This window comes from Passer domesticus, chromosome 7 (genome assembly GCF_036417665.1).
Source record: "Passer domesticus isolate bPasDom1 chromosome 7, bPasDom1.hap1, whole genome shotgun sequence".
NCBI classification, from domain to species: Eukaryota; Metazoa; Chordata; class Aves; order Passeriformes; family Passeridae; genus Passer; species Passer domesticus.
The window spans coordinates 17,558,088-17,585,932 of record NC_087480.1 but is presented as its reverse complement, the minus strand read 5'-3'; the positions used below and the strand labels follow the sequence as shown (position 1 = coordinate 17,585,932).

Genomic DNA, 27,845 nt, shown 5'->3' with positions numbered 1-27,845 from the left:
TTCTGCTGCTCCTTCCATGCCCCGGCCTCGAACAGAGCAGGGAGCATCAGAGGGCTGATTAACTCACAGCAAAGCACAAGCCGACAAAAAGCCAAACCCAAATCTACTGTAACCTCTTAAAATCTTTATTAATTCTTTTCCTTTTTTTTTTAAATTTTAAATTTAATTAGCACATGCATAAAGTGTCAACAGTTTGGGGTTAAGATGACATTTCTTGAACAAATGTAGTTACAAGCGGTGCCTCGGACCGATCCAGGTTTCCTCTCTACCCTGTACAGAAGGAAGCTCGAGGTCATCCCTGCCTTTCCATCCTCGTGTCACCACAGGCAGAACCCACAACACTGGGGAGAAATACACTTGTTCACACGTAGCAACTGGGTAGGGGAGATAGATACGGGCAGCAACATCTACTCACCTACTGACTAAGGGCACACGGTTACAGACCCCACAGACAGCGAAATCTCCTTCCTCAACTCAGCCTTGGAGCAATGGGAGCCTCTCATGGCCTGGAATGGGCCACCCTCCCTTGGGAAGGTGCCTGTCCTGCATCAGCTCCTCCTACCAGGTGGCAAATCTAAGGAGACAGAGTAATTCTTCTGCTGTGATTAAAAAAGGAGCCTTTTGAGGAACGTTGGGATGCCGAGGTGTCCCTGTCCCCTCTGTGCCACCCCTGCACAGCTGGGGCCAGCCCCCACAAAGAGCAGCCCCAGCTCTGTCTCTGGGCTCTGCGTGTGACCAGCTGGTGCCAAAAGCAGAGAAAACTGCTTTTGAAATGCCCACCTGGAGCTGGCTGCTCCTGTATGCTCAGTTTTGGGAGGATGGGTGCCCCAGTGCTCCAGGAGGTTTTCTGAGCTCAGAGCCTGGGTGGTGCAGAGGGGTTTGGGGGCTGAGGTGCCTTGATCTGCAGGGCTCAGGAGATGATGCTCACCCGCCTTCCATTCCCTCCAAAATAACTCTGCTACAGCAGCTGGCCTCCCCCAGAGGTGTCAGGGCTCCTGCTGGCTCCAGAGGGGATGGCAGCTGGAAGGAGATGGCTCCTGACCTGCTGCCCCAGGCTGGACACCAGCAGCAGCAGGAGGAGGAGGAGGAGGAGGAAGGCTCTCCTGAAGGCTTGCCCCATGGCAGCAGCCACCCACAGCAGGTGCACGTCCCACAGCACAGGGGTGACAGGGTCTGTCCCCTCCCCACACCTCCCACGTCCCCTGGGGACTGTCCCCATGCCTCCAGGCTGCTGCAGCAGCTCCTGGGGCTGGCCAAGAGCGGGGTGAAAACTGCTCCCCGAGACACTCCTGGGGAAGGAGGGATCCCAGAGGATCCCCGGGCTCTGGGCAGCTCCAGGTGTCCACCCAGCTGAGCTCTGCCCCCCCCAGCCCAGGAGGCTCCCTGGCAGGGCCACAGGGACCCCCAGGAAAGGCACTTGTGTCACCAGGAGCTGCCCTGGCCCCGTGGTGCTCCCAGCAGCAATTCTGGATGCCAGCCCTCTGTGTGGCTGGAGGCAGAGGGAGGAAGGTGCCAGCACAGCCCAGCGTCACCCCAAACTCACACCCTGCTTCAGATCCCCCCAGCAAGTCAGGCAGCCCCAAAATTAAGGAAGTCTGTTAAGGTGAGGAGCCATCAACCCCAAAAGGCCCTGAAAATGCATTTTGAAGAAAAAGGTTTTTTAAATTTGTGGGCATTTGAGCAGGTGGGGCTGGACTTGGTCTCCTGGAAGGTGTCCCTGCTCTGGCAGGGGGTGGAAACCAGACTGGAAATCCAAACAGTTCTGGGAGTCTGGGATTTGCTTTCTTTACCTGCTCTGCTCTGACCTGAGACAAAAAAACACCAGAAAGAGCAGCCCCATTTGTGGAAAACCAGCCAGAGCTACAGACAGAGCTGGAACATCTCAGTGTAAAATTGAATTTGGAGGGGGAGCAGTGAGGGGGGTGCTGATGCTCATGGCTGTGAATTTTGGAGCCCTGGCAGGGCTCTGCCTGAGCTGCTCCTGCTGCCAGGAGGAAATCACCAGCAGCTCTCCACGGGCAGCACAAGAGTGCCCTTGGCCCCACGTCCTCTCCCTCTCTAACACAAGACTTCTGTGGTTTTTCCATGGCAAGAAGTGATTTTCCATGGAGTGAGCAATCCCAGCCAAGGCACCAGGATGGCACCAGCACCAGTGAGAGGTGAAAATCAATGGGATTTGAAACTCTTGAGCTGGGGAGGGGCCTCCAGGGGTGAAAGCACCTCCTGTAGTGGCAGGAAACCCTCTCCTTGCTGCCTTGGGGTGATGTGATTATTGCTTTTCCTTAAACACCAGTTTCCTGGGGTTTTTGGAAGTGCTCCTGGTGGCACCTGCTTCATTCTGTTGCTGACTGACTGGGAAGTGTTGCTGTGTCTGACCTTCCCTCTAGGTCTGAGGGATGGAAAGGGAACAGTTTATCCTTCTGGAAATCACATGTGAGCTGTTTGTTTGCTTTTTTTGTTTTGTGGGTGGGTTGTTGGTTTTTAGGGTTTTTTTTGTTTGCTTATTTTTAGATTTTTTTTTTACATTTTATTTTTAGATTTCTCAACTGAGCTACCCCCAGTTAAAGGGTAAATGTTAAATTGTCCACCTTGATGGTTTACTCACTACAGTCTGTGGATGATGGATGGTCCAGAGGAGCTGCTGCCTTCTAACCATTGAAATACAGCAGAAGCAGCTGGGAGCTCACACCCTTCCCTCTCAGTGCTGGTTCTGCAGCACATTTTATCTTTATTCTCCTTCAGGCTCAGCACCAAAACCAAGGGGGAGCAGAAGCAGCTGCCCTGGGGCTGTAACCCACCCTTGGGGGGACAGAGCCCCAGGGAGGGATGAGGGAGAATTACAAACCAGAAAGGCCCTGTGGGCACCCCCAGCACTCCCTGGCTGCACACAAGGCCAGAGCTTCCCTCTGGCCTCTCAAAGCCATGGCAGAGCCCCTGTGACCTGAGTTTCTCCATCCTCACCTCCAGAAACTTTCCTGAGACCTGGCTCAGCTCCTTCCTGCCACAGCTCAGTCCCACACTGACCTGCAGAACAGATTTAGCCCCTCTTTGCTGCCCTTGGTGGCTTGGCACAGGGTTTCACCTGACTGAGGTTTCTCCTGTGCAGGCTGATGTGAGCATCACCAACCTGAAACGCTGGGCTGGTTCCTTTCTGCCTTTTTATTTCGTCTCTGCACTCTTAAGCTCATACAGAACCAAGAGCTGGAATTACCACTGAGCAGTAGCAGCATGCAGGGAAAGGCTCCTTGCACACCACTGGGGCTCACAACAACCAGCAAGAGCTTTAATCCTGCTCCTGGGAGGAGGGAGAGGTTGGGAAGATCCCTGCCGGAGGATGCCCAGGGGGAGGGTGAAGCAGCAGTGCTGCTGTGGTGGCCTCAGGGTCCTGTCAGCCTGTAATTCAGACACCACTTTGGGTCCTGTCAGCCTGTAATTCAGACACCACTTTGGGTCCTGTCAGCCTCTAATTCAGACACCACTTTGGGTCCTGTCACATCAGCTCTGCCCTCAGGGGACGTTGTCCATGCAGCTCCTGCCTGGGGTTTCCCTCTGCAGGAGCCCAGCCCTTGCTGCAGGCTCTGCCCCAGCCTGGTGACAGCACCAGGGTGGTGACAGCACCCTGGGGACATCCTCGTGTCCCACCCTGCCTGTGGGCACAGCTCTGAAGGTTTTGAGGCAAACACCTCCTCCCTGAAGTCCTTAACTCCGGGGTTTGGTTTGGGTTTTTTATTCCCTCCACCACCAAAATACAGGCACATTTTTCACCTGGAGGAGGTGGAGCTGCACAGAGCGAGCCTAAAAACCCTGGCGTTTGTCCAAGAAAAATCAGATTGACACAGAAAAACAACCCCTTTGACTCTCAAAAAGATGGAACCACTTCAAAGTCTGGGTTTGGGTTGTGAATGTCTGGAAGAGGAGGTTTTCCAGAGGCTGTCCCAGGGTTGGTGACAGCCCTGAGGGTCACTCAGGGGTGCTCCAGGCACCACTCCCAGCCCAGCCGTGGTCGTCCCAGGGAGCACAACAGGGAAAGGCCCCCAGGGGCACAGGGACAAACCCAGCAGGGCTCGGCTCTCCTGGGCTTTGCTCAGGCACTTCTGCATGGGGACTGGGGCAGGAGAGCCCCGGGGGCTCTGTCACCAGCAGGGACATGGCTGGGGCTGGCCAGGGGTTACTAAGGAAGGGACAACTGCCCTCAGGGGGCTGCTGCCCAGTGGAGGGGAAATTCATGGGTGAGTGAGCATTTGAGGCTTCTAAAGTGCAGTGCAGGTTACATGGTCTTTGCTGTAGACTGTAAACTCCTCAGGACAGACTCCTTGCCCTTATTTTTGTTTTTATTTTTTTTTTAATCTGTAAAGTGACATTCCAGCTGAGAAAACCTTACCCCTAAATAACTACTGCTACAGGAAAAACAGGAATATTGGTGAAAGGAACAGCCTGTGCTCCCCTTGCCAGCATCCCACCACGGGGAGTGCTTCCCAGGGCCATCCCTGCTCCATCCACAAGGAAGTGGCACAGAATTCCTGCCAGCTGGGGACCTCTGCAATGCCCCCTCCAAAATGCCACCTCCAGTGCCACCACCTGCCTCCCTCCAAGCAAAACTCCCTTTTGTCATTAAAGCTGAGGTGTTAGCTCAGGCTCAGGGGAGTCTGCAAAGCTTCTGTCCAGGATGTTGGGAAGGGAGAGAGAGGTGGAAAAGAGGCTGGGAGGAAATTTGAGGGCTCTTGTGTGGAAAGAGCTCTGTGAAGAAGCCAAGTTCAGCCTTAAGTTTGCCACTGGAGTAAAACCTTCCCAAGATGGAACAGCTGCAAAGGCAGGAGCCCTGGTGGGATGGGTGATTGCTCCTCCCTAGGTCTCCTCCCTGGGTGGGGAATTAGAAACCAGAAACTGCCCAATCCATTCTTCCTGCAGGCCACTGATCCTTTGAGAGCCACCAGCCAGCTGCAGTGGTCACCCCAAAGCAGGGAGACACAAAGGGAACTCTGCAGGGCTCCCCCCATCCCCAGCCCCCCGAGAGGACCTCCTGCACCCTGGGGTGGCTTCACAGCTGCACCACGGGCACCGGGCTCCCTCTAAAGTCCCTTTTCAGATGCACCTGGGATGTCCAAGAGGTTCCTGATGGACCTCAAGGGTGACAGCCTTCCACTGACATCTCCAAGCAGAGCCAAGATTTACTCATTGACTGTTCCACTGACTCCAGCCCACCCCGTTTGTATGGACACAGGATATTTCCCCCTGCTGTTGACAGCCATATTTATTATTTTTAATCTATGCTCATAAATTGGCAAGTAGGGGGAAGCAGATAAAATGGAAAGAGGAGCTCTCAGGAGATCAGTTGGACTCATTAAATGTTTGGCACTCTGTGATTATCCTTTGGCAATGAAATGCCACTGCTATATTTCAGCAGGGAACACGATACCTTAATGTACAGGAGAATCTCCTCAGCCCAATTCTGGCACTCTTGAGAGAGGAGAAATTCAATCATCTGTGACCTGGATTGTATTTTTTAATGTCTGCCAAGCTAGATAAAATACTTAAATATTCACTTTTATATCAGCCCACATGAGGATTTGAGCATTTCAGGTTGTGTAACTCAGCATGGCCTACTTTGGGGGGAATGTACAGAAATAGGCACACATGTACAAACCACTGAGCGTGCAGCATGTGGGGCAGACAGACAGTGTTAATTAGTGTGGCACACTCCCAGCAGCACCACCCAGAGCAGCCAAGGAATTGGTGTCACTTCTGTTGGATTGCAAAGGTCACCTGAGCAAAAAGCAGGTGATTCTGCCTCAAAGAGAGGTGGTGGAGCGTGGCTGAGTCCCTCAAGGGAAGGCACTGAGGATGGAATGGCTCTCATGGGACTGTGGTCTTAATGCTCCAGTGTGGAAATCCTGCAGGTCCAATCCCACCTGAATGATTCCTGGTGCTTCCCTGCCTGTGGGGCTGCTGGGAGGGTTGGCAGGAGCTGGGTGTGCCATGGCCAGACCAGGAATGGGTGTCCAAACCCCCCTGAGGGCACTTCTCCAGCCAGACACCTCTCTGGGGTGGGGATGGGGGATCCCACCCCTGCTACCAAGAGAGCTGAAGGGTTCCCATGGCAGTTCTGGTCCCTGAAGAGGAGGGTGGGGATGTGTCCCACCAGCTGGCAGTGCTGGCAGGTCGTGGTGCTGCTGGCTTTGCAGCTGGGAATGTGAGCTGGGTTTGTGCTCTCAGGGATTTCCCTCAGCAGAGCAGGATGGCTGAGGACGGGCTGGGATGGGGGCTCTTACACCACTGGGGACTTTGGTGGTGTGAGGAAATGGGGGTGAGCCTTTCCTGCCCCCCCTGGGGCTGCCAGCTGTGCAGATGTGGCCTGAGTGACCTAAATGACCTTTAGGGTCCCTCCCAGCCTTCCTGTGATTGTCAAGCACTTTGCCATGTCATGGCAGCAGTCCTGGCAGCTGCCAGTGCCAGCAGGGGTGCTGTGAGGTGACAGGACCTGCCACACAGCCACGGAGCCCTGCCCCAATTGCACGGCCCCGTGTGACACACAGAGCAACTGGTGCATGAAAAGGGACTCGGTCCTGCAGGGGCACTGGGCTGCCCTCAGCTCCCACCAGGACTGGCTCAGCTCTGCAGAACTGGGACATCACAGAGCCAGGGATGTCCCCTGTGTCCCTGAGCCCCTCCCCAGGCTCCTCAGCTCTGCTGGGTCCCCAGAGCCACTCTGCAGCCCCTCCACCTCTGGAAGAGATAAGAGCAGCTCCACCAGCCCCTGATATTTTCTCTCTCTCACAAAGGGCTATTACCCTTCCTAAATAAACCAAATTTCTCTTCTCTTACACACGGTTTTGTGATTTTATCTACGCTAGTAACGCTCCACCAGAAACTCCACCTTAACTGTTGCCCTGAATTTTTACTCTGCCTCCTTCTGAACCTGCTCCAGCCAAACCCCAGCTGCCTTCCCAAGGAAAGCAGGTCCTGGGCACTGCAGGGGCTCTGTAAAAAGCTCTTGCAGCCATTTCCCTGCATCTCAGAGGGTCAAAACCAGAATCAAGAGCTCTCAGTGTGCACCAGGAATGCCCTGGTCACCTGCAGGGCGCGGTGTGTCCCTGCCCCTCTGGTCACTCCTGCTCCTTGGGTTTTGCAGATGAGTTATTCCCTGTATCCTGTTGCTTCTCACCTTGCCCTCTCCCACATCCCAAATCCCTTCTGCACCCCTGCTCAAGCCCACCCAGCAGCACAGCTCCCAGCCTGGGTGTGGAAGGTGTCACATCCAAGGGACAAGAGACCATTTTGTGCCCCTCAGGAGAAGGGAGGGCTCCTGGGGCATTTCCCAGCAGCTGGGCAGAGGGTTCACCACACCTGGCCAGGAAGGGTTTGTCACTGGGGGCAAATGAGCAGATGTTTGGGACATTGCTCAACACCAGCACTTCCCAGGAAATCAGCAACCTGCTCTAGTGGAAGGTGCCCTTGGCAGGGGGGTGGAATGAGATGATGTCTTTAAGGTCCCTTTTATCCCAGACCATTCTAGGATTTTGTGAATTTAACCATCAGCATTTGGGTCTCCACACCCTCCCACCTCTTCTACAGGTCTGGCTGCTTCTACATAGCCAAAATCCTGCTGAAGCAGCCATCACCTGCAAGGCCACTGGGAGGGGAAGAGAACTGGGCACATAGCTCAGGCTTTGCCTGTTCAGGGACTCGTGATACAGGGGAACACAAGAGGGGGTCTGGGGACACCACACTGGCCAATCCACAGCTGTCCTGGCCCATTTTCCACAGGTGGGGAACCTCTCCCAGCTCTCTGCAGGTTTTATTGCCTGTGATATTTCCAGTATTTCCCACCCCTTTGCTCTGCCTTCCTCTGTGCCTCCTCCTTTGTAGCTTTGTGAAAAGTCTTGCACGGGTCACGCTCTGTTTTGATGGGAAAGCAGGTATTTTCAGTGCTGAAACAGGGGCTGGTCACCCAGCTCCTCCATCAGTGTCCATACCTGGGACAGGGGATGGAGCAGGATCAGGTAGGGGGAATCAGTGCCTCATCTCAATTGTACAGGCACAGTTTGTGGGGCTGCAAAGTGCAAGTTGAGAGTTTACCTGAAAGCAGCAGATTGTCTGATTCACTTTTTCCCAAATCACACTGAAATGGTGCCATTCTAAGGCCAAGGAGAGCTGGGCTTGTGGGAGCTCCCTGGACATCTCTACTCCTTCACTGGAAAAGGCAGGACAAGCCCAGACAAGGCTGGGTCTCCCTGCCAGCCACTGCAGCCTTGCCTTTCCCCTTTGCTCCTAGAAAACCAGCTCTGAGGGTGGATACAGGCTAAGGTCACCAACACCTCAGGCTGCTCATGCTGCCTGGTCTGGTGGAGGGTGTCCCAGTCCTGGTTGGACTAGATGGGCTTTAAAGGTGCCTTCCAACCCAAAGCATTCCATGATTTTCCAGGGAGCAACAGCACAGGGGTGTGACTGCTACTAAACGTGGTGGAAGGAGGCTCCTGCCCACACACAGCCTTTGGAGCTGCCTGGCCCCAGAACCACCAGCAGCAATGTCCCCAAGCCCACCCCTGGGCTCCCGTGGTGGCACCAGCTGTGCAAACAAGGCTTCTTCTCCAGGAGCTTCTCGTTATCACAATTAATATTTAGCTGGAAAAGCACTGCTGCCTCTGGGGCTCCCTTCTCCCACAAAGCACACTCAGGGCCAGTCTCCACTCTTGCTCCAGGTGCAAATCCAGAGTAATCCTATTAACCTGCCTTCAGAGAATTCTGGAAGTCATTAACTGTGAAGGTGCTGCTAATTTCTGGTCTCACTGCCTCCGAGGTGTATCCTACCAGTGCTGCTGCTGCTGCTGCTGCCCGAAGGGTTTTGGACATAGTGTAAAAGCAAAGCTCCTGACCAAGCGGGGCCCACTCCCGCCGGCAGCGACCTTGGGGAGGTGCCCACACACACCTGGAGGTGCCCACACACACCTGGAGCAGAGCTGGAGCCCCGAGCCCGCCCAGCCCGGGGCCCTCAGTCCGACCACTCGTTATCGTCCAGCTCGGAGTCGTCGTCGGACTCGCTGTACTCCACCGCGATCCGGCGCGACAGGATGGTCGCCACGTCATTGCCCACGGGCTCTTTCTTGGCCTCTTGTTCCCACTGCTCCTGGACCTTCCGGAGCTGGATTCCTACAGGAAAGGGGGGAGGGCTTCAGGGGGGAGTGCACCCAGTGTGCAGCATCCCCCCCAGTTGGAAAGTATTGGCTGAGACAAGAGGGTGGCTGCTCTGGTGGTGACAAAGTTAAATGGGATGATAGGATAGGGCTGATAGGACAAGAAGGAATGGTTGTAAACTGGGAGAGAGCGGGCCCAGACTGGATGTCAGGAAGAAATTCTTCCCTGTGAGGGTGGGCAGGCCCTGGCACAGGTTTGCCAGAGGAGCTGTGGCTGCCCCTGGATCCCTGGCAGTGCCCAAGGCCAGGTTGGACAGGGCTTGGAGCAGCCTGGGACAGTGGGAGGTGTCCCTGCCCAGGGCAGGGGGTGGAATGTGGTGGGCTTTGAGGTCCCTTCCATCCCAAACCATTCTAGGATTTTATGAGTATCTATGATTACAAAGCTGTATCATAGAATAAAGCTCCTCCTCTGCTTCCACTCAGCCTGAAGATACTGAACCTTCTGAAAGGTTACATTTACCATTTGACCTGGAGATTTGCAGGAACGGGAAATGCGAGAGAGCTTGGAGCACATCATCCACTACGGCCTGGGAGGAAGCCACACGCTGGGAGCCGCCAGCAATCCCTGAGGCTTCACTCCACCTCCAGCCATGGTGGTCACATCTACCCTGCCTTTATTCCCCGGCGAGGCCCCGCCACCCTCACCCACCCCGCGGCCACCGAGCGCTCATCTTGCCCTCGGTGCGGCCGGTGCCCCCCAGCTCTGCTCTGCCCGGGGCTCGGGGTGCCCGCACTCACCCCTGCGGATGGCGGCCAGCAGGTCGCTGCGGGCGTCGCTCATGGGCATCAGCGGGACCTGCGGCTTGCGCGGCTCGGCGGCGGGCGCGGGCGGCGAGGCGGAGTGCGCGGGCGAGGCCGACACGGCCGGGGGCCCGGGCGGCGGCGGCGGCGGCGCCACCGGCGGGCCCAGGGGGCCGCTCTGAGGCGGCGAGGCCGAGTAGGGCCCGGGCGGCGCGGGGGGCGGCGACGGGGCGTAGGACGGGGCCGCGGCCGAGCCGGGGGCCAGCGCGGGGGGAGCCGAGATGGGGCTGTCGAAGGCGGTCTGCGCCGAAGGGATGACGGGCGGCGGCGGCGGCGGGGCCGGCGGCACGAAGTACTCGGCCATGGGCACCGGCTGCGGGCTGCGACGGGGGCACGGGGGTCAGCGCCACGGGAAGCACAGAGCCCAGGGGTGGCCGAGTCATCCAGGCCACTCCCGGAACGTCCCAGCAGGCCCACCCTGGGCACCCCTGGGAGCTCTGTCCAAACGCTCCCGGAGCTCCGGCAGGTTTGGTGCTGGGACCATTCCCTGTGGAGCCAGCTCAGGGCCCCACGACCCTCTGAGGGAAGAATCTTTTCCTGATATCCAACCTAAACCTCCTCTGACACAGCTTCAGGTCATTCCCTCAGGTCCCGTCACTGATCATCACAAAGAAGAGATCAGCATCTGCCCCTGCGCTTCCCCTCAGCAATTTGTGGACTGCAATGATGTCTCCCCTCACTCTCCTCCAGATGAACATGCCCAATGTCCTTAACCATTCCTCACAGGCTTCTCCTCAAAGCCCTTCACCATCTTCATGTCCTCCTTTGGACACTCTCTAATATCTCAATGTCTTTTTTATATTGTGGTACCCAAATTGCCCCCAGTACTCAAGGTGAGGCCGCCCCAGCGCAGATGGAGCAGGACAATCTCACCAGCAGTTTTGCACCATGAAAGCTGCAGGGGAGGTCTCTCCTGCTCCATCAGCCCAGAAACAGGGGTCAGACTTCAAGCCCCCCTTCCTTTGGGCACCCCTCCACCAGCGAGCAGGACAATCTCCTGCCTTGCCCGGCTGGTGATGCTGGGCCTGATGCCCTCTAGGGCACACCTGCCCCCCCTGGCTGCCAGAGCACTGCTGAATGAAGGATTTCCCAATCACCCATCCAGCATCCATCACCCATCCAGCACCCATCACCCATCCAGCACCCATCACCCATCCAGCATCCATCACCCATCCCAGCACCCATCACCCATCCAGCACCCAGCTGGCTCCGCTCTGGCTTGGTTTGCTCTGAACCCCAATGAAAGCTCTGTCCCAGAGCCAGAAGGGTGGTGGAGCTCTGCTGGTGGGATGGGCTATGGGTAATGCAGTGGTGGAAAGCAGGCAACACCCCAGGGGCAAACCCTCCATCCACCCTGCCCCCTTATCTGGCATGACATTACCCCAAAAGCACTCCTGACTGATTTGGCCTCTCACCAGCAGTTATGCACCATGAAAGCTGCAGGGGAGGTCTCCCCTGCCCCATCAGCCCAGAAACGGGGGGTCAGACCCCCACCAAGCTCCCCTTCCTTTGGACACCCCTCCAGCAGCGCGCGGGCTGAAGCCTTACCCGTAATCCTTGACGAGGTGCGGTCTGGGCCCGTTGAGGACGGCCTCGGGGGGCGGCGGGGCGTGGGGCTGCTGCAGGCGGGTCAGGCTGTTCTGCCGGCTGCCCGCGGCCGGCCGGAACACGTGCTCGGGGGGGTTGGTGGCCGCCAGCCCCTCCTTGTGCTCCGCGGGGGCCAGGTGGGCCGCCGGGGCCAGCAGCTGCGCGGGGTGGTTGGGGCTGGCCGGGTACGAGTGGTCGGCAGCGTCCGACGCGTAGGACCTGCACACAGGGAGAGCCGGCTGTTGAACTCCTGAGGGAGCTCGGGGTGAGGGTTTGGGAGTATTTTGGGGTTCAGACGACAAAACAAGAAAAGGCCATGAAAATACCGATGTACAAGACAGCAGAGTGAGAGCAGAGGGGAGGAGGACACAACAGAGCTGAGCCACTCTCTTCCCTCAGCACGGAAAGTGCTCCGGTTTTATCCCGGTGCCAAGGCTCCTCCGGAGCTCCAGGATGACACCCTGGGGACACCAGCTATCCACAGGCTAACAGCTGAGCACCCCGACCCTGCTGTGGGCAACACGTCCCCCGCAACGATGGAGAGGAAGAGCAAAGCAAAGGAGAGCCGTGAGCTGAAGGTGTAGGAGGTAGAACCTGCCTATTATCTGGGGACAGTGATCCTTCCGATGACGCCATGTGATAGGGGGATGGTGAGAACCTGTTATCCGGCCGGAACTCTTTATCATACGCCATCATGTTCCACTCCAGGCGCCGGTTGCGGGCTTTCCTCACTTTCTTCACCTCCCGGGTGGAGTCCTCCACCAGCCGCTGCTCCTGCGGGGACACAAAGCCACGGCTCCACCTCCAGCCCAGCTCCCTGGACCAGGAGCAGCCCCTGGGGAGCGTCATCCAGCCCTGTGAGATGCACCCAGTGCAGGGAATGGGAGCACGGAGGGTGCACCAGGAGGTGGCTGTCCCCAGGTCCCGAGCACCCCCAGCTCCTGCCCCCTGGTCCCCCTCCTGCCCCACCCACCTTCTGCCTGCGCTTCTCCTTCCTCTTGTCTTCTGTCGCCTGCAGCATCTTCTCCTTCCATAAGTTGAAGAAGTAGGAGGGGTCGGTGTAGAATTTGAGGCCATCCTTCTTGTCATCCCTGGGGGGAGAGGGTTACCAGCCACAGGAGAAGACCCCCTGCTCCCATTCCCAAGGGCTTTGGGATGACCATGGCCATGAGCTGTTGCCCCACCACAGACACATCCAACACAGCAGCCACCACCTGTGGGCTGTGGACACATCCCAAGCATCCCACAGCACACAAACGGGGGCACTCCTGCTCCTTCTCATGGAAGGGACCCCTCGGGGCCCCAGGGGGAGCCGTGCCCCATACCTGTAGGGCGTGAGGATGTTGAGGGGCGGGGGTTTGTCGCAGCGCTGGTACATCTCCATCACCGGGTTGGGGATGGAGTTGCGGGACACGACCTGCTGGTTCTGCACCGTGGAGCTCTTGAAGGCTTTCCTCATGTTGATGTCCTGCAGTGAAACTGGGGGGCACAGGAAGGACAAGGGATGCAGGGGTGGCCTCAGCCCGCCGAGCACGGCGTGGCAGGTTCTGGTCCTGAGAGCACGTCTGGACATCACCCCAGACCAGCCCTGGCCCCTCACCTTCCTCCACAGTGGAGTCCAGCTGCGTCACCTTGATGACCAGCAGGTCCACCCTCTCCTGCAGTGAGTTCATCCTCATGTAGAAGCTGTTGGCTTCGTTGAACAGCTCTCCAAAGATGTCCTCTGCGTGCCTGCCTGGCAGGGGACAACGCGACCGTCACCACAGAGGTGGCTCGCCCAGCTCAGCCCATCCCTGGAGCTCACACTGGCTCTGTGGGTGCTCTCCCCAGCTTGGGTTTCTGGGAGCGAGCCTCATCCTCTCCCAAAGTGATGCAAGGAGGCAGGGGAGCCCAAACAAGCCCCCCTTTCCAGAGAGAGCAGCACCCACTGGGGCACAGAACATTCATGGTGCCCCAAAGAGCCCCTGGGTCCATCAGGACAGTTCAACCAAAAAAATGACCAAAAATCACACAACATGACCTGGGGAAATCAGCCCAGGTAGAAAGCCAAGAGCAGGGCAGTGGGGACAGTGCCACAGCAGGGAGGATCTGCAATTTGTTTCACTTTATCAGTTCTTTTCCTGCATTTCTCAGTGCATCCCTACAACAGCTTATTTATTTATGGTTATTTATTTAAGGTTATTTATTTAGGATTATTTAGCTTTTTATTAGGGTTATTCCTGTCATGGAGCTGAGTGAGGTATCTGGCAGAGCATTCCTGATACCTGTGGATCAGCACCCATTCCATTCCATTCCATTCCATTCCATTCCATTCCATTCCATCCCATCCCATCCCATCCCATCCCATCCCATCCCATCCCATCCCATCCCATCCCATCCCATCCCATCCCATCTCCCCACACCCTCAGGGTTTCCTCCAACCCCACCTCTCAAACAGTTCCCCAGATCAGGGCACTCTCAAACCCCCTCAGAGCACTCACCAGCCTTGTCACATTTGATTCCCTTTTCCCTGGACTAGGAAGCCTGAGCAGACGTGGGTGCTGCTCGTGTGAGCCCCTGCACTTCCAGCAGCTCCCTACACCCTGGGTTTATTTTTCTGGGAGTATTTTAGAGCAGAATCTACTTCTGGAGGTGTGTGAAAGAGGGGGGCCTGAACAGCTTCTCTCTCTATTTTAAGTGGATATTCAGCATGAAATAGTTTGCCCCCATTAAACCTTCATGCTGGTGTGTGCAGTGCTCTCATCTGCCCCTTTCCTGCTGAGATCAGTCCCAGGGCAGGGAGACAGCTGAGGGTTAGACCTTTGATAGAGATCTCTCTTCCTCAAAAAGCTCTAACTTTAAAAAAGAGTAGCTTGGGGTATTTTAGATCTTCAGCTGGCCTTCCTATTTCTGGCCAAGTGGAGAGGCAAGGGGCTCCTGAAGGCTTTCCATCCCCCACTGCACAGACCAGCTATGGGAGGAAAATGGGTCTCAAAATGTCACCAAGTCCCCATTTTGAGCTTGGCAAAAAAAAAAAAAACAAAACAAAAAAACCCCACAAAAACTCCCAAAAAACAACCAACACCCAAACATATATATATATATAAAAATAAATAAATAGATATAAAAATATATATTTTAAAACCCCCCAAACCAAACATATATATAAAAAAAGATATAATAAATATATAATAGAAAATAATTAATAATAACAACAATCTATTCTAGAAATTATTAATTCTATAAAATTATATGAATAAATAAATATATAATAATTTTTTTAAAAATTAAAAAGTAGGACCATCCTCCTATTTTCAACAAGCTGGATAATTCCCACTCAGGAGTGTCTGCACATGGCTCACACACAACCCCCGTTTCTCTCTGTTTAAAACTGGTGGGAGTGACTGTGTCACCCCAGTGCCATCCATTGCCATCCTAGTGCCATTCCAGCACCATTCCAGTGCCATTTCAGTGCCATCCCAGCATCATCCCAGTGCCATCCCAGCCCCTTCCCAGCGCCATCCAATGCCATTTCAGTGCCATTCCAGCACCATCCCAGTGCCATTCCAGTGCCATCCAGTGCTATCCCAGTGCCATCCTAGCAACATCCCATTGCCATCCCAGTGCCGTCCCAGTGCCATCCCATTGCCATCCCAGCACCATCCCAGTGCCATCCCAGTCCCACCCAGTGCCATCCATTGCCATCCCAGTGCTATCCCAGCACCCTCCCAGTGCTATCCAGTCCCTCCCAGTGCTATCCCAGTGCCATCCCAGCACCACCCCACTGCCATCCCAGCCCCCTCCCGGTGCCACCCCGGTGCCGTCCCACACCAGGTGGCTGTGCCCGGACTTACTGAGGCTGCCCAGCTGTTTGATGATGGCAGCCAGCGTGCTGTTGGTGACACACTCCAGCTCACTCGTCACCCCATCGGGAAGGGCCCCCCGGCACAGGTGCCGGGGCTCGATGTTCCTCTTCACCAGCGGCATGGCGAGCCCTCACACCTCTGCTGGGAGAGGAAGGGAAAATCAAAACACACGGCTGCCACCAGTGTCTGTCCCCCCACACCGCCTCAGCCTTCTCCAGGAGGTTCTCCTGCCCCGCTGGGACACGGCAGGTACAGCAGGAATTTCCAAGGATCACTGATTTCCATGGATCACTCTGGGGGTGCAATCCTTGGGGTGCTGTGGGCACACAGATGCCAGGGTGGAGGTGAGGACTTTGTCCCTACCTTTGTGGCACCCTTTGTGTCCTTTCCCAGAGCTGTTCAAAGCAGGAGCAAGCTGCCCTGTGCTGCAGCCCTTCAGCTGGCCCCGACCAGCCTCGTCCAGCCCAAAGAGAAGCGAGGGAGCGCTTGTAATGCCATTATTTCCAGCTCACTGCAGCCTCTCCAGGGTTTTATTTGTGCACACACTGCACTGAGACAAGCTGCTGTGGCCAGCTCATCCCAGCTCCCTGCCTGGCCCCACAGCATCCCTGGGTGCCCCCATAGCTCCTGTGTGCCCCCACAGCATTTCTGGGTGCCCCCACAACTCCTGTGTGCCCCCACTGCATCCCTGGGTGCCCCCACAGCTCCTGTGTGCACCCCCACAGCATCTCTGGGTGTCCCCACAGCATTTCTGGTGTCCCCTTCTCCACTGTCCCCCCCCTGAACTGGGGATGGTTTGTTTTCTACAGGGTTTAAGGAGATGTAGGGAGGCCAAAGGTCTCATCCCCACTGAGAGCACCCATGGAAGCTGCAGGGATGGATGAAGGAGGGGCACCCTGGGCTGTGGGGTGCTGGGGACAGGGTACCCCGCTGGTGTAAAGGGTGAATGGTGGGAAACAGGCTGGGCAAAGAGGCAGAAAAGGAGCACTTATTATCCATGGTGGTGTCTGCTGGGACTGGGACAGAGACCCTGGGACTGGAACAGAGACCCTGGGACTGGAATAGAGACCCTGCGACTGGAATAGAGACCCTGGCATTAGGACAGAGACACTGGGATGGGGACACAGACCCTGGGACTGGGACTGGGACAGACTCTGGGACGGGGACATAGATCCTGAGACTAGGACACAGACCCTGGGATTGGGACACAGCCCCTGGGGCAGGGACACGGACAGGCAGCCACCCCACAGGCTCACACAAGGTGTCTTGGGTGCCACGGGTGCCTCGGGGCTCAGCCAGTTCCCAGCTGGTGTCTGGGCTGATAAGGACCAGAGAGCACCAGCAGCATTCCCGAGAGCAGAATCCCCCCGTTTCAGATCCCCACCGCCCCATCTTTCCCAAAACGCTGGCAGCGGGGAGCAGCAGCTTCCGTCGGTCGCCGTGAGCGCAGCCAGTACTGCTGCCCCAGCGCTCTGCAGAGCTCACATTTTTTGGCCCCGGCAGCGCTGCACAGAACAGTTCCCCATTGCCAGCACCCGGCCAGCGCTCCCAGCAGCGGCAGCAGCTCCTCCGCTGCTTTCAAATGCAAATCCCAGCTCGCCCCGAGAGGAGCCCGGAGCCTTCCCGAGGGCTGCGCTGTGCCCGGAGGGACCGGGCGCTGAGCCCTCCGCAGGGCTGCCGGGGCTCTGTGTCCCCCCGTGCTCCCCAGAGCCACTGCTCACCCATGTGGTGATGCCCCCGCCTCCCCAAAATCGAGATTGCTGCAGGCTGTTCGCTCCTGTGTGCCAGCATTTGCTCCGGCCATGCACAGCCCCCTCCCCTCCCTGGGCACCCCGAGCCCCCCAGGCTGAGCAAGGAGCTGAGGCAGCTTCACTCCAAGCTGGTTTGGTGTGTGCCCCCAAACCTGCCCTCAGAGGCTGAGCCCTGGCACGTCCCAGGACCGGAGGGCACGGGGCAGAGCCCTTAACGAGCTGCTGGGCCCGGCAATTAGGAACAGGAACAAAGAGCCATTCTCAGCATCCCTCTGGGCCACAGCCACTGGACACAGCCCTGCCTCCCGGGGCTCTTTGTCCCTGCACAGGGACAAATTCCCGGGGGGAACCGGGGCCACCTGAGCCCGCAGCCCCCCTGCAGCAGAATGAAGGGAAAAAAGGGATTTTGTGGTTTGAAACTTCCCAGCAGGGACAGATTGGAAGAGAGGCAGAAAGTGGGTGAGGGGTGTGATGGCAGCATTTGGGATTGTGCCATGGGAGGGCATCCCTGGAGGAGGAAAATCCCTTTAATCTCACCCCAAAGAGGCCAAACAAGGCTCAGAGCAGAAGGAACCAAGGAGGAGTTTGGCACATTTTTATGCAAGGAGAGCCCGTAAAGGAAATTTTGACCAAATCACAGGAAAATCTGCTTTCCAACCCCCCAGTTAATGGAGGGATCAGAACCCACGGGCAGCCTCCCCTGACAAGAGTTCTCTCAACCTGCTGCACCAGCAGCACCAAAGCTCTGACTGCTCACCTAAAACCTGTCATCATCCCTAGGCCTGTCCCGAGTCCAGATCTCTGGACATGACCCCAGAGAGGCCAGCTGCATTTCTGTCCTCTCTGGCACACCTTGCTCACCCACCAAGAGGCTGCACACAAACCCTGAGCACTGAGCCTCAGCAGGGGATGCTGAGCTGTGCCCAGCACTGCTCCTGCTCCTCCTGGTGTCACAGGTCATTTCCAGCACTTCAAGGGGGTAATTTTGGGTGGCAAAATCTTTTCCTCAGACCTTCAGGAAGAGGTTTCCAAGGGCAGGGATGGTCTGGCTGCAGGCTCTAGGGTCATTTACATGGATTAAAGCCTATGGGATTTCACTCTCTCCTGGGTGGAAGGAAGCCAGGAGCCCTCAGTGGGAAGTGGGGTCAGGATGCAGGAGGAAAATGGGAGCCACAAACTCAGCAGGAATTTCTTGGAGGGTGAAGGAAGGAGAAACGGGACCAGCCAGGGGCTGGTTCAGGTTTCAGGTGCACTGTGGGGATTCTCCCATCACGCAGCTTTCCCTGTGCCTGGAAAGAGCCAATAGCTCTAAATCCTGTACAGGGAAATGCCACAGGTGAGGGGAGACACCCACCAGCTCCCCACCTGCTTCCCAAACCCAGTGGTGCAGCTTGGGAGGGAATCACAGCCAGCTGAGCTGTGAGGCAGGGGAGGACAGAAATGAGCTGTTTATGGTGCCCTAAGATGCTGATTTCCCCCAAGGAACCAACTGCCAGCAGCACCCCAAACGCAGAGCTGGCAGCACTGAGGACAGCCCTGCTGTCCCAGAGTTCTGGGCAATAAGAGCTGCCCCTGTCCCTGCAGACCAGGCTGGGCTGGGACTTGCAGCTGCTGGCCCAGGGCTGACCCCTGCAGCTGGCTCCTTCCAGATGTTATCCTTCACCTCAGCAGCGCCAGCATCTGGCAGCTTGGATCCATCAGGGTAGAAAAGCAGCTCTCATTTTGTAAGACAGTCCAAAAAAAGGGGTTCTGTGTCCAGCCATTGCTCCTTACGTTATTTGCAACAGCTTTCCACGTGCATAACTGTGCCCTCATCCCCTCCCTGCCCCCAAAGCCACTCTGTCCCCCTGGGCTGTCACTTACAGCCCTGCAGGCAGATCCAAAGTGGCCTGAAGGACCAGGTGTGCTCTGGTGGCCCTGCAAGGAGGGACAGCCTGGTGGCCACAGATCTCCCAGGTGCTCCTTAATCCCCGGGGCAGATTTTGGGTCGGTCAGTGCCTGGCACCTGCAGCCCTGGAGCCCTGCTTGGTGTGGCATGAGAGAGAAGGGAGAGGAGTCCTGGCTCCCAGCTTCCTTCACTGAGCTGTGGTGGAGCAGAGAGCACTTCTGGGCTTTGTTTTCCATGGGTGATCCCTGCAGGAGACACCTGAGTGGGAGTGGAGCCATGGCAGAGGTGGGCAGCACTGGGGGGAAGGATGCCCAAGCTGCAATCACCAGCTGCAAATGAGGCACCTCCGATGTTTCTGAGGGGATCAGGGGTGCATGGAGCAGCAGGAAGGAGGGAAACCTCCTTCACTCTTCAGACAGCCAGGACAAGCCCTGAGCTTGGGTTTGGGGAGGATGTGAGTGTGTGTGGTGAAGCAAACCCCTCAAGACTGGGAGCTGGGGTCAGCCCTGCCCTAAGCTCAGTTCTAGGCTAAGCTTTGGGGCAGTCTGTTTGCTCAGCCCTTGCAATCAAAGCTCTTTCCCCATCTGGGCTTCCCGGGGTCCTTCTGAGCCCTGAAGAGCAGACACTGCCAGGAACTGGAGGCTTTTGCAAGGCAGCAAATCTTTGGTTGGATGCCAGGAGCCAGAGTAGAGAAAAAAACAAGAGTAATGTTGAAAAACCTATTAACCTTGAATAAAAAAGTTTGTAATGAATATGAAACAAACAAGAAGTGCCACATCTTGTGGTGGCTGCTCAGGACCCTGTTTTGGTGCAGAACCCTTGGAATGGAGGGGTGAGGAAGGGCTGGGGGCAGGAGGGAGGCACAAAGCAGTCCTGAAATAGTGAAAGGAGCAACACAATCCCTGAATGTGAAGTCAGGGAAAAGACAAGAGGCAGAGTTGGCACTCAGTGAGGCTTGCAGGTGCCTGAAGGAGCTCATCTTGTGGAGTTTGGCAGGATGGATCTGGGAGAGAAGAGGGCTGGGAAGGATCTGGGGGTGTGTGATGCTTCTGAGCAGCCAGAAATAGGTGGAAGGTGTGAAAGCAGCAGCTTCTCGAGGTGTTGATCTGTGGAGCTCTGCCACAGCGTGGTGGAAACCAGCGTGGGATGGTTCAAAGAGCAACAGGACAAACCTGCAGAGGACAGAGGGCTGGGGGCAGCCTCTGGCTCAGGTGGCCCTAAACTCCTTCTTTCCTGCCAGTGGGGGTCACGGGGAGAGCAGAGCCTGCAGGGGCTGGAGTTTTGTTGTCTCAGGAGAAATTGAGCCAGGAAGAACTGTGCAGGTGGCTCTTTGTGGTGCAGGGAAAGCCTGCCTGGGAGAGCTGGGCCAGATCTGCTGATTTACCTCCCACAAAATGGAGCGAGAGCCGCACCGCAAGGACTCGCTGCTCTAATTTACAGAATGCATCTGCCACCACTTCTTCATTTGCTGGCAGCCCAAATGCCTGAGAGCACCAGCAGCATGACAAATGTCACTGCTCCCTGGGAAGGTGACCATGGCTCCAGAGCTGCTGTCCAAAGGTTCATTAAATATATTAAAAGCAGCTGGATCCCGAGCATTCCCCTCACTCCAAACAAAGCAGAGGGCAAGGCTTCAGTGAGAGTGAATCCTCAGGGTGGCACTGGGGGTGCTGGGCATGGGAGAAGCACTGCCACTGCCTGCCCCTTCCTTGAACCCCTGCATCCCAAAGGAGCCTGCCTTTACCAATGGTCTGGGGCACGGGAACATCCCAGCCCCACTGCGGGGTCAGCAAAGCATCAGGTGGGAAAACCCCGGGACTCTGAAAGCCCCAGGGTGTGGGATGGTGGCTTTGTCCCCCATCCCAGGATATCAGCCCAGGGAGGCTGGAAACCAGGGCCAAGGCTTGCTGTGAAATGAGTGGAGAGGTCTCAGCCCGGGGTGGCACAGAGGGATTTTTCTGCTGGCCAGGAACAGATTTGGGTGGAGCTGGGGAAGAGCCAGACCCTGCTGCCAAAGGGGGGAGAGGAGAGGAGAGGAGAGGAGAGGAGAGGAGAGGAGAGGAGAGGAGAGGAGAGGAGAGGAGAGGAGAGGAGAGGAGAGGAGAGGAGAGGAGAGGAGAGGAGAGGAGAGGAGAGGAGAGGAGAGGAGAGGAGAGGAGAGGAGAGGAGAGGAGAGGAGAGGAGAGGAGAGGAGAGGAGAGGAGAGGAGAGGAGAGGAGAGGAGAGGAGAGGAGAGGAGAGGAGAGGAGAGGAGAGGAGAGGAGAGGAGAGGAGAGGAGAGGAGAGGGTGGTGTCGGGGTGGCCATGGGGCACAGCTCCCTGGCCAGGCAGATCCGTGCCCTGTGTCCCACAGTGAATTGCTGTCCCCCCTGTCCCCCAGCCCCTCTGCAGTTCCTCCTGTGCCAGCTCCACCACGGCAGAGCCGGGAGCTCCAGCGAGCAAACACTTCACAGCAAAGTGCAACACAATGCTAAATCACAGCTAAAAATATTCCTCGGGAGCTTGATTAGTAAATGCCACCGTTGGGGGTTTGGTTTGGGAGATTTTTCCCCCTCCTTCTGCTGTAAAATGTTTCAGCTCCAGGAGCAGCACTTGACTGGGCTGTCTCTAAGCCCCTCCAGTGCCGAGGGCTGGGCTCTGCAGCCCCGGCCCTGCTTAGGAGATGCCATAAAAGCAGCTGCCTCCTTACCCCGGGGTCAGTACAGAAACCTCGTCCTGCTGTGAGTCTGGTTTAAAACAAACAGCTCCTGGACGGGTTTTAGCTAAATTATGTTTCTTTTAGGGTAGGTGAGAGCAAATGCTGTAAATCACAGGAGGGTTTGGGTTGGAAGGGACCTTCAAGATGATCTCATCCCACCCCCTGCCATGGCAGGAACACCTTCCACTGTCCCAGGCTGCTCCAAGTTCCAATGTCCAGCCTGGCCTTGGGCACTGCCAGGGATCCAGGGGCAGCCACAGCTGCTCTGGGCACCCTGTGCCAGGGCCTGCCCACCCTCACAGCCAAGAATTTCTTCCTAAATTTTAATTTAAGTCTCTCCTCTTTTGGTTCAAAACCATTCCCCACTGGCCTATCACTATTTCCCCCTGAAAAACACCTTTCCCTCCTTTTGATAAGCTCCCTTTAGCTACTGGAAGGGGCTCTGAGGCCTCTCCAGAGCCTTCTCTTCTCCAGGCTGAACAACCCCATCTGCCAAGTGGATTTTCAGGCAGCAGCTTTCCTTGAGGTTCAGTTAACATGGAGTTTGGGTTCTGTTGTTTGATTTCTCAGAAGTGGGGAGCCCTCAGTGTCCCCTGGCTCTGGTCATGGAGCTGAGGGCCATGTCTCCAGGTCCTCCCCATTCACCCTTGGCTCTGTCTCTGCTGTGGAAACAGATCAGAGTATCCATATCCACGCAAAATCCATGCAAAAAAAGAGACATCCATCCCAACACCCTGATGCTGAAGGGGAAAAGGAGGGGGAAAGCTGTGGGTGAAGCTATGCACAAGCGTTGTCCATCACCCCTGGGCTGCTCCTGTGCGAGGAACGCCCGGGAGCAGCAGCGCTGCCTTGATCTGCAGAGGGGCTGTGGGAACACAGCGCACATCTCAGCCCTGCTCTGGCTGCAAGAGATCCCTGCTGGCCCAGGAATCATGTGTTGTTTTTAATGACTCCATCACCAAAGGAAAATCTTCAATGACAGCTTTTTTTCCCTTTTGTGCCCAGCTCATTACCAGAAGGATCTCCCTCGCTCGCTGCCGGGCTGTGCGGGCAGGACGCTGCTGAACAAACCAGCCTTTTTCTCCCCAGCATAGAAGGCGCTTTGATAAACCGGGGAAACCCTCGGCCAGCAGCGAGGGGCTTTCTGCAGAGCTGCTGCTGCCTTTGGGAACAGCCGCAGGCAGGGCTGGCATCTCCAGGCGCCGAGCAGAGCGCTCCCAGCCAGCCCCAGGCTGCTCCCTGCGGGGCTGGGCTCTGCCTGTGCTCCCCAGAGCGTCCATCTGGCTTCTCCCACCAGTGCTGGACGTGCACCCTACAGAACTGGGTGTGGGGGAGAGGGGGCAGATGCCAGCCTGGAGCTGGCTGCAGCCTCGCTGCTCAGAGATGGGAGAAATGCCGCGGCTCTTCCCGCAGGGTGCAGCTCAGAGGGTGTCTTTTTGGATGAGCAGCTCTGCAAAAAAAAAAAAGGAGGAGAAAAAAAAAAGAAAAAGCGATCTTGCTTTTCTTTTTTTATTTCTTAACACTTCTGGCTCGAGGGCTGTTGTTCGTAACTTGTCAAGATCTTGGCATCGGCGGCTGATTTGTCATCCGCCATAAAATGGAGGATGAGCATCTTTGGTTCAGAACTGGGCCAAGGGAGATGACAGCTCAAAGCAAAATATGCTTCATCTCCAGTTTTCTCCGTGGGCTTCAGCTCCCGGGAAAGGGAGCGGACATTTGGGGTCTGAGTGCATCACAGCGTTCCGGGGAAGAGCCCTTCTCCCTTCTCCTGCTCTGCGTTTGCGACAGCACAGCCGGTGCACATTAACCCTCTGCCTGCCAGAGCAGGCTGTGCCGGGCTGATCTGCCATCGCCCTGCCCTCCTCACCGAGCCCTGCGACCTGTCACCCTGGCAGCTGCCGACACACCCAAATACCACCAAACACCATTTTTTAAAAAAGAAAACGATACCAGCAATCTCTTTAAAACCCAGGCATTGCGCTGCAGCGTGAGGGGTGTGCCTTGGCACGCCGAAGTTTGGAAGATGAATTATTAATCCTGCCATTCCCGAGCTCATCCCAGTGCTGAGCCACCCTCTCCTCCTCGGCCGCCGGCTCCGCCGTGCCGGCCACACAGAGCAGCCACAAACTCCGTGAAAAAGCATCTCAGTCCGCAGGTAATCCATGGCGCTGCCACCACCACGAGGCAGCAAGAACTCCGGCTTGAAGCGATAGAATGAAAGCTCCCTGCAAGTAGCTGAATCACCGAGCGTGGAGGCCCAGGCCCGCAGCTTTGAGGGGCTCCGAGCCCCCCTGCAGCTGTGCCCACGGGGGTGCCCCGGGCTGGGGGGGTCACCGGGGGGCTCTGAACCCAGCGGGGCTCCGAATCCCTGGGAGGGCACCAGGATGGGAAGCAGTGGGGAGGCATGCATGACAGGTGACACCGGGTTGTGCCCTGCTCAGCGCTGTCCCCTCTGTGTCCCCAGCCTCGCACCGGCCTGCAGAGCCCCCCGGACCCCCCCAGTTCCCCAGCCGGGGGTGATGAGCCCTGCCCTGCGCTGGCTGTGGGAGCACAGGCAGCCGTGGGCCCAGCTTTTCCCCCACAGTGATGTAAAGACGAAGGATCCTCCCTCCCCAGGATGGCAGGTGAAGCCCCCCGCCCCCTCCCCGCCCCCGTGCGAGGTGCAGAGCAGCCGGGTCCCCCTCCCTCTCCGTGCAGGAATGCGAAGTGACAGCACACAGCCCCCTCCCCAGCGCAAGGGTGCAGAGAGCCCCGGAGCACCGCGGAGCCAATGTGCCGAGCGCTGCCGGGATCCCCCCCCCGCCAAGACAACGTGCGGAGCAGCCTGGCCCCCTCCCCTCCCTTCGGCAAAGGGGCAGAACGTGGAGGAGCCCCCACACCGGCCGCGAACAGCTGCAAAGTGCAGGGATGAGAGGCGGCTTGGACAGCCCCTTCCCAAAGCAAGGATGCGAGGGGATGGAGGACAGCCCCCCGCCCCCGGGTGCAAAGCTGGGGGGGATGCAGCAAAACGGGGATGCAGGGCGGCCCTCCCCCCGCAGGGATGCGAAGGGACGGAAGAACCCCCCTGAAAGGATGTGAAGGGATGGAGGATCCCACCGGAGGGATGTGAAGGGATGGAGGATCCCACCGGAGGGATGGAGGATCCCACCGGAGGGATGTGAAGGGATGGAGGATCCTATCGAAGGGATAGAGGATCACACGGAAGGGATGTGAAGGGATGGAGGATCCCACCGAAGGGATGGAGGATCCCACCGGAGGGATGCGAAGGGATGGAGGATCCCCCCGAAGGGATGGAGGATCTCCCCGAAGGGATGTGAAGGGATGGAGGATCCCACCGGAGGGATGTGAAGGGATGGAGAACGCCTCCCCCGCAAGAACCCCCCCGCCTCACCGGAAAGATGCAAAGCAGCAGAGGATCACCCACCCCCCACGCCAGCATGCCGAGCGGTGGGAGATCCCCTCCACGCAGCGACGCTCTCCCAAAAGGATGAAAAGATGCGGGAGAGCCCCGTCAAAAGGCCGCAAAGCCCGCAGTGCCCCGCGGAGGGCTGTCCGCGCTGCGCGCACACACCTGCGGGCACACGGACCCCCCGCTCTCCCTGCGCCGCCTCATTCCCGCATCCCTGCGCTCACCTCCTCGGGGCTGGGGGCCGGGCCGTGTCCCGGCGGGGCCGTGTCCCGGCGGGGCCGTGCGGGGCCGTGCGGGGCCGCGGCCGCCCCGCCGCTGCCCGCGCCCCGCGCCCCGCTCCGCCCGCGCTGCCCGCGCCGCTCCGCAGTGCGCGCACCGCGCATGCGCGCCCGCCCCCGCCCGCCCCGCCCCGCGCCGCCCGGAGCCGCCCTCACGGCTTCGCCTCAGGGCTTGCATGAACCCCGGATCCCCGCCGCTCCCCGCCGCTCCCCGCCGCTCCTCGGCCTCCCGCCGCCAGCCGCGGGCTTGGGGCACCCCGCTGGAGTGCTTCCGCTGGCGCGGCCCCGGGCGAAGCGATGCTCCGGGAGAGGGAGCGGGCTGGGCAGCGGCTGCTCCAGGTGTGGGGTGGCCACCATCTTCCCCCTGTGCCCTGTGGAGGCCCTGGGTGCCTCACCAGATCCAGGCCAAGGTGGTGGGGAATTGATGAAGCCCCCAGGAAAGTGTTGTCACTGTCACCAGCTGCTGGTGCCCAGGATTTTGGGGTCCCCTCCTTGGTCTTGTCACAGACACTCTCAGGGCTGGAGCCCTCTGCTCCGGGGCAGGCTGGGAGAGCTGGGGGTGCTCACCTGGAGAAGGGAAGGATCCAGGGAGACCCAAGAGTCCCTTCAGTGCCTAAAGGGCCTCCAAGAAAGATGGTGACAAAGTTTTTAGCAGGACCTGTGTTATAGGACAGTAAGCGATGGTTTTAAAATAGAAGAGGGTCGATTTAAACCAGATATGAGGAAGAAGTTTTTTTACAATAAGGGTGGTGAGGCCCTGGCACAGGGTGTCCAGAGAAGTTGTGGCCGCCCCTGGATCCCTGGAAGTGTCCAAGGCCAGGCTGGACAGGGCTTGGAGCAACCTGGGACAGTGGAATGTGTCCCCGCCTGTGGCAGGGGGTTGGACTAGAAGACTTTTAAAGATGCTCTCCAGCCTAAACCATGCCATGATTCTGTGCCCCAGTGCCTGCACTGCACCATGTTGAGCACAAACATTGGCAGGAGCCTCATCTGTTTGGGGGTCTAACAAAATCCCAGCCTGGAGTCCTGGAATCCCCGAATGGTTTGGGTTGGAAGTGACCTAAAACACCAACCAATTCCATCACAGCAGGGACAGCTTCCACTGACCCCACCTCAGGGCTCTGCCCTTCTCGGGCCACTGCAGCCACACCAAACCCACCCCAGGCTATGCCCACACTCCAGCCTGTGACTGGCAGGGATTCTGCTGGCTGGCAGAGGAGAGAGGTGAATGACTCCTTCAGGGGCTGAGACGGCAGGAAAAGCACACAGCTCTGCCCATGGCAGCTGTGTGTCCGTGCCAAGGATGCCAGCAGAGCCAGGGCAGGCTCCAGTGACCCCACAGCCCCTCCTCTAATCCCTGACCGTGCCCCTGCCCAGCCAGGGCAGCCAAGAGGAGCTCTGGGCTGGAGGCTGGGGCTGCAGCAGAGCAAGGCACCCACAGAAATAGAACCTCAGACCCTGGGGGCAGTTCTGGCCACCTCAAAAGAGACATTGAGGGGCTGGAGAGTGTCCAGAGAAGGGAATGGAGCTGGGGAAGGGAATGGAGCACCAGGAGGGGCTGAGGGAGCTGGGAAGGGGCTCAGCCTGGAGAAAAGGAGACACAGGGGGCCCTTGTGGCTCTGCACAACTCCTGCCAGGAGGGGACAGCCGGGGGGTCGGGCTGTGCTCCAGGGAATAGGGACAGGAGGAGAGGGAACGGCCTCAGGCTGGGCCATGGGAGGTTCAGGTTGGATGTTAAGGACATTTTCTTCACGGAAAAGGCTGCCCAGCCCTGGCTCAGCTGCCCGGGGCAGTGATGGAGTCACCATCCCCAGGGGCATTTAAAGGATGTGTAGGTGTGGCACTCGGGCACACGGGTTAATGTTGGGTTTGGCATTGCTGTGGCGATCGTCGGACTCGATGAAGGCTTTTCCACCCTAAACAATTCCACGATGCCGTGATTGTACTGTGACTGCTGTGAGTGCAGCCGCTACTAGAGGGCAGAGCGAGCCAGGACAGACAGACAGACAGACAGGTGGTTCGAGCTGTGCGGGAGCTGCCGTGCGGGAAACGCGCTTGCTTCCCCTTGCACTGCGGCGTGTGGGGGGAAAAACAGAATTTCAGCAACACGAGGGATAATCTGCGACACGGTTTGAGGTTTGGAGGGAGATGACTCACGCTTTGATTTCTTTACGGAGCGCTCCAGGGCGGGATTAAGCCGTGCTTGTCAGGAAGGCGCCGCATCCAGCAGCGAGGAGCAGCGGGGAGAGCTCCTCCAACCCGGCACACCAAACTGCTGCTCGTCAGGAAGAGAAAACCTCTGGATGAGGGGCGAGGGCACCCCGAAAGGGACAGCTGCCATCTGCGGAGCACTCACTAGGCTGGACCTAGGGGCTGGCACCAGGCTGCGTACCAGCC

At 57.7% G+C, this 27,845-nt stretch overlaps 1 protein-coding gene across 4 annotated transcripts; it reads right to left on the bottom strand.

Moving 5' to 3' along the window:
- Window positions 1-104: 104 nt before the first annotated feature.
- LOC135304609 (actin-binding protein WASF3-like) lies at window positions 105-25,552 on the bottom strand. Of its 4 annotated transcripts, XR_010365914.1 has the most exons (10): window positions 25,395-25,552; window positions 15,413-15,565; window positions 13,180-13,314; window positions 12,905-13,058; window positions 12,553-12,670; window positions 12,178-12,353; window positions 11,541-11,798; window positions 9,930-10,312; window positions 3,462-9,147; window positions 105-3,427 (listed from the first exon to the last, which is right to left on the bottom strand). XR_010365914.1 is itself a non-coding variant. In XM_064427212.1 (9 exons), exons 2-9 carry the CDS (start codon window positions 15,543-15,545, stop codon window positions 8,990-8,992), a joined length of 1,515 nt encoding a protein of 504 aa, XP_064283282.1. In that variant the 5' UTR covers window positions 15,546-15,565; window positions 25,395-25,552; the 3' UTR covers window positions 105-8,989. The 4 variants fall into 4 exon arrangements, 3 of the variants coding, with proteins under 3 accessions (XP_064283282.1, XP_064283285.1, XP_064283284.1); XM_064427212.1 differs by having other exon boundaries at window positions 105-9,147; XM_064427215.1 differs by having other exon boundaries at window positions 105-9,147; window positions 12,238-12,353.
- Window positions 25,553-27,845: the final 2,293 nt, after the last annotated feature.